This window comes from Nannospalax galili, unplaced genomic scaffold, assembly GCF_000622305.1.
Source record: "Nannospalax galili isolate Female #2095 unplaced genomic scaffold, S.galili_v1.0 scaffold312, whole genome shotgun sequence".
NCBI classification, from domain to species: domain Eukaryota; kingdom Metazoa; phylum Chordata; class Mammalia; order Rodentia; family Spalacidae; genus Nannospalax; species Nannospalax galili.
Window position 1 is genome coordinate 10,410,486 of NW_008335967.1, and position 5,747 is coordinate 10,416,232.

Below are 5,747 nucleotides of genomic sequence, written 5' to 3' on the forward strand. Positions count from 1 at the left end.
TGTTTAATACAGTCAGCTTTCCCCTCTGTTCTTGTTTGATCTTTACTACTATGTGTCATATCCACTTTGCATCATATCTTTCCATCCTATTCACAGTGATGTTTTTTATGTGGTTAGATCATTTTGTTATATAGCATAATTTAACCAACAGTTTCTAACTACACCAAAATGATGGAAGTATATATACTAGTTGAGGTAGTTACGTTTGGTTTATAGTCCACTATTGGTCTGTAGGGAAAATTATTTTTGCCTGGGAATTAAATAGAAATGGTTTTAATTAGTGTACCATCTAGATAAATGGAAGCTTTAGAAATGTACCAGTTCATACAGTGTTTCTATTATGTAAGTGGATATTTCTAGGTTGCATAATGTAGCATATGCAAATTTAAACTTTTGCTTAACTTTATAAACTCTTGCCAGGAACAAGAAGAAAATGCTATTGGTGTGATATTGTTTGATTATATTACTACCTTGTACACTAACTCTCAATGGTTCGCTATCGCATAAACACATTGCATAAAAATTGAAGAATTTTTAAATTCTAAATTTCAAGGCTATTCCGTAGGGGCACCATTTATTTATTTCATTTCAGTTCTTTCTTATTTTTCATACCATGGCTTTACTTTATAATATACACCAACCACTTTGCCCCTTTATGAATTTATTTTGCTTTGCAGGCGTTTTCTTACCTGCAAATCTCTTTTCCCTCAAAATCTTGCTTTCTGTTCTGACAAATATCATTTCTCAGCAGGAACAGGGGAGCCCTGTTTTCTGCCCCAGTGATTCTGACTGGCATGTTAAATGCATGCTCTTTGATTTCTGCCATCCTCAGTTGCTTTATGTGACTCTCAGTGTTTACAAGCAGTTGGCCCATTAATTTGTATTTGCTTTAGTGCCCTAAATGTTTCCGTATGTTAATGGATGCTATATGTCTTTAAATATTTTAAAATTTTAATTTAATGTAGTACGTGTGTGTGTGTGTGTGTGTGTGTGTGTGTGTGTGTGTGTGTGTGTGCCTATGGATCTAGTGATTGAACTCAGGTTGCTAGTCATGGGCCTTTACCTGCTGAGCCATATCTCTGTCCCAGGTATACTGTTTGCTGAGAGTATTTTTCTTTATGTTTTAGAGTTACTCTCCCTGCAAATGAAGAGTTAAAAAATAGAATTTTCCCCCTTTCTCCTACTCAGGAAAACTAATTGGTGACATTGTTTTTCTCCCACTATGTCCCTTTCTCCTTTATTCCCATCCCACGGTCCCCCAGCTATGTGGAGCTTTCTTGTCGGCATTATAGAACTCCTCAGAGCTTTTGAACATTTAATGTGGTGTAAACTCATGATTCTTCCTCTTACAGAATGTTTGATGTGGGAGGTCAGAGGTCAGAGCGTAAGAAGTGGATTCACTGCTTTGAAGGCGTGACGGCCATCATTTTCTGTGTGGCCCTGAGTGACTATGACCTGGTTCTGGCTGAAGATGAAGAAATGGCAAGTAGAAGCATGCTAGGGTCTCAGTGCCGCAAGCCAAGAGCTGCAGATACTGCCAAGGACTTTTCTGGGAACACTTCTTGAGAAATTCTTGCTTATCCTTGAAGTATACAAAAGTTCAGGCTCTTTCCTTCAGCTTCTCTATTTGCCTTACGAAGGGGGAGGGCACTGAGGAAGCACAGGTGCATCTTGAGGAAATGGAAGCATGTGGGAGTCCTCTCTCCTCCACCCTCCAACTACCTGTGAATTCCTGGATCTAGTTCAAGGCTCATTTTCCCACACTTGTTACATATGCCAGCTTGTAACCTTTGATATATGTCATACTTTGCTACTGCTATAACATTTTCAGATAGCATTCCATTAATGTACTGTTAATTTGGGGAAATACTTTTGAATAGAAACGTAAAACTCCGGCTCTTTAATAAAAGTGAAAAATTAGTTAGATTTCAGTGTTTTTTTTTTTTTTTTTTTTTTTTTTTGGTCTTTTTGAGACAGGGTCTCCGTGTAGCCCCAGCTGACCTGGAACTCACTATGTAGACCAGGCTGGCCTTGAACTCACAAAGATCTGCCTGCCTCTGCCTCCCGAGTGCTGGGATCAGTGTTGTGTTTTTAAAGTCAAGTTCTTCCAGTTCTCACAGAGGAGATAAAATATAATATCACATATGCATCTCTTTCATTTTAGTACTGTAAAATATGTTGGTATCCTATTTGAACATAGATCTTGGAAGGGTAATAAACAACTCTTAGAAGTCTCCTCTAATATCTACAATGTTAGGCTAATTGGATTTCAACTTGCATAATTTAAAACATTAGTCTTTAATGCTTCCCCTTATCTATTAATGGAAGCTTGGGTGATCTGTATAATAATGACATTCCTTTGGCACATTCACACTTGGACATCCCTAGGTTGTAACACCCTACAGCAGGAGGTTCTCAGGCAGGAGACAAGATTTACTGTACAGTGGGCACTGAGAAAGCTGTGATTGAATGCAGAAATGATGAATGATGAGGAACACTGTCCTGCCTGAAATCTTCCTTATGCTTGTCCAGAAATGGCAGAGATTAATTATAGAATTATTACCAGTCCTAGATTAGAGCCCTAATTCGGCAGAGTTCCCAACACACCAGATCTCGAACCCATTCCCTCAGTAGTCTAATTAGAAGACTAGTAGGTATGAAGTAGGAAAGGCATTCATTCAGTATGGCCTTAGTGGGCGAACAAGGTGTGAGCATCCTAAACTCTACCCCTAGGATACTGAAGAGAGTTCTAGGATGATATATGGGAAAGACAGAAGTAGGAAGTAGGAGAAATAGAGAGTCCTGCAGTCTGGGTCAAACTGGGCTGCTTGATCATTATCTCAACCTGGTTCTGCAGGGTCTCCTGCTGGCTCCTGAAATTTTGTTACTGCTTACAGGGAGCAAAGAGGGATTTATTTCACATTAGGAGGTAATTACTTTAAGTTGGGTTTAACCTGGGGCCCATTCTGTCAGAGGAAGTAAAACCATAAGGCTCTCTGTCCTTGAATTTGAGATAACCTAAAAGGACTCAGAGAGAACCGGATAGAGACATAAGAAATAAAGGTAAGGTAACAACTGGGACCTCCTTCAGAATGTTGTCTATTTTTAAACTGAGTAATATCTACCTTTTCACAATCTTCACTGTTCATGAAAACGATTTTATTTTCTATTACAGAATCGGATGCATGAAAGCATGAAATTATTCGACAGTATATGCAACAACAAGTGGTTTACAGATACATCTATTATACTTTTTCTAAACAAGAAGGATCTCTTTGAAGAAAAAATCAAAAAGAGCCCTCTCACTATATGCTACCCAGAATACGCAGGTATTTTACTTTCTTGGAATAATTTTCCAAAGCATGTATTGCTATGTGAAACTTCTGTAAGGCAAAATTTCAGTTGTTGGTTTGAATTTACTAGCTTACTAATTGTTACCCCTGAAGGCTAGCATTTTTCAAACTCCATTTGAGTACAAATAGTTCCTTACGTTTTAGATGAGATTTCTGAAAAACCTTTGTTCATTAATTTCCAGAGATGATGTCAGTATTGAGTTGTTTATACAATAACCAGATCCCAGATCAGGATATTTTGTGATGCAAGATAAATTAGATAAGTCTCTGTTCACTGTCTTGTCTCAAAGACAGAAATGCTTGTGACCAGAAAATAAAAAAAAAAATAGCAGTGCAGCCTGCTGCTAAAAGGGAACATGAACAGCACTGTAAGAGGACTGATGGAGAAGGAACCCGTGAGGCAGCCGATTCTGCCAGTGTCAGGGAAAGTTTCATGAGAAATCCAACCTTTAATAATGAGACTGAATGATGCCTCAATTTTGCTACTTTGGAGAATGTACTGCAGTGAGGAAAACAGACTGGAAGTAAAGACCTAGCTTTTATAGAATTAGCTCTTTGACCTTGAACAAAGCAGCTACTTTATCTAAATTCAATACCTCACTTATAAAATCAGGAATTGTTCTAAAACACTGGTTTTAATTTAGTTTATTAAGTTCACTGTCATACCTCCCATGCTACTGCTGAAGTTGAGCACTGAGTCTTGTGTACATAACTATAATCCCCAAACTTGGGAGGTAAAGCAGGAAGATCAGTAGTTCAAGGTCACCATAGACTGGACAGCAAGTCCAAGGCCAGACTAGGGTATATGAGACTTTGTTTAACCAAAACAAAAAGAAAGTGAGAGCTAAGAGCAGAGCTGTCCACCCCCACCTGTCCTTGTCCTTCAGGTCCTGCCCCTCAATTAAGCAAAGTAAGTCAGCCTTCATCTGTTTTTACACATGGGGGTTTTTGTTTGTTTTTTTGTTTGTTTGTTTGAATGAATGAATGAGGGAGTCCTGTCCCTTTTAAAAAATTAAGACTGCCGTCAGTTTATATGAGCTTTAAATTTAAACTCTAAATATTCTGAAGAGTAATATATTTACTTACCTTTACCTCAGACCTGTTTTTTTTGTTTGTTTGTCTTTAATGTCTCAAGTACTTGTTTCACTATAAATTGAATTTGAGTTAGTATTGTAGTGAATGAATTGTGTCTTGGGTATTCAGTGCTGATTCACATGGTCGTCTGATGTAGGTATTGGGTAGTCTCATGCAGACAGCCGAGAACATGAGCTTAATGAGGACATGAGTCCAATTTCAGACCTTCATGCATTGCACACATGCACCCAGACCTGGAACAGCCAGGCTACGTTTAATTAGGTTCTCACTGGACCCAGAAAGGAAGTGTTCTTTGATAAATCTGCCACTTTTTATTGCAGCTCTTTTTGTGTGCTCGGAAGTTATGCTTCAGATCAAAGTAACTTCATACAATGACTCACTTAAAACTTTGGCTTTCTTTTGAAAGTCGTAATATCCTGTCACTTTTTCCCGAAATATTTTTAGTGCTTATTAGGAAAGAAACCATTGATAGTTCTAATTCCGAGGTTGAAGTCCAGAGGTGGCATAGCTTTTCGTTTGCCAAAGTCTGTGAGTTTATTTTTATCACATGTTTTATGATGAAGTAGTCTTTATGTGGTAGTTCACCAGGTCTTCAAGTGAATCCATAACTACTGTATACCTCTAGAGATTTCAGAGCAACCACCAGTCTACTCCTTAGACACCCCCCCCCTTTTGCCAGGTATATAATGTATGCAAGAACCTCTCTGGTGTTGGCAAGTCCACAATAACACCTGAATTTAGAATCTTTGCACAGAAAGGGTATTACATAATTCTTTGATATCCCAAGTGCTAAGATTTTAATTTCAAATCTGTTCTGCATGCGCTGAGAATTGGTTCAGTTGCTTCTTGTGTCAGGCTCAGCTCTCCATTCCTGTGGTGATCCCCTCTTGTGGAGAACCCTGCGCAGCCACAAGCCTCCTTCTGCTGCGTGCACCTCCTTGTTTACTATGCATTACCATTTCCACATGACCCATGTGTTGTCCTTTAAGCTTTTTGCCTTTTACCCTTTCATAGTCATGTTTTTGATTGCCATGTTAAATTCTGTTGTAGGCCAAATTTCGCTCTGGAGCCTAAAGCTTACAGTTCTAGCTGCTTCTTGAACATTAGATGATTTTTAGCACTGGAAGCTCCAACAAAACTAGTGTTTTCTCATCCTCATTCTCTTTTAACTATATCATAAGCTTTTTAATTCTTCATTCTTGAATCTCTATGTTTTAATCTATTCCTATATTTATCCAGGAAAGTTTACATGGTAGAAAATACCTATCATCAGCACACACCAACACACACACACACACA

At 38.4% G+C, this 5,747-nt stretch overlaps 1 protein-coding gene across 1 annotated transcript in view; it reads left to right on the forward strand.

The window, feature by feature from the left end:
• Positions 1-5,747, forward strand: part of Gnai1 (G protein subunit alpha i1) — a 114,668-nt gene that overhangs the window by 104,309 nt on the left and 4,612 nt on the right. The window contains exons 6-7 of the mRNA XM_008830785.3: positions 1,353-1,482; positions 3,176-3,329. Coding sequence (XP_008829007.1) covers positions 1,353-1,482; positions 3,176-3,329 — 284 coding nt within the window. The remainder of the gene's footprint in view (positions 1-1,352; positions 1,483-3,175; positions 3,330-5,747) is intronic.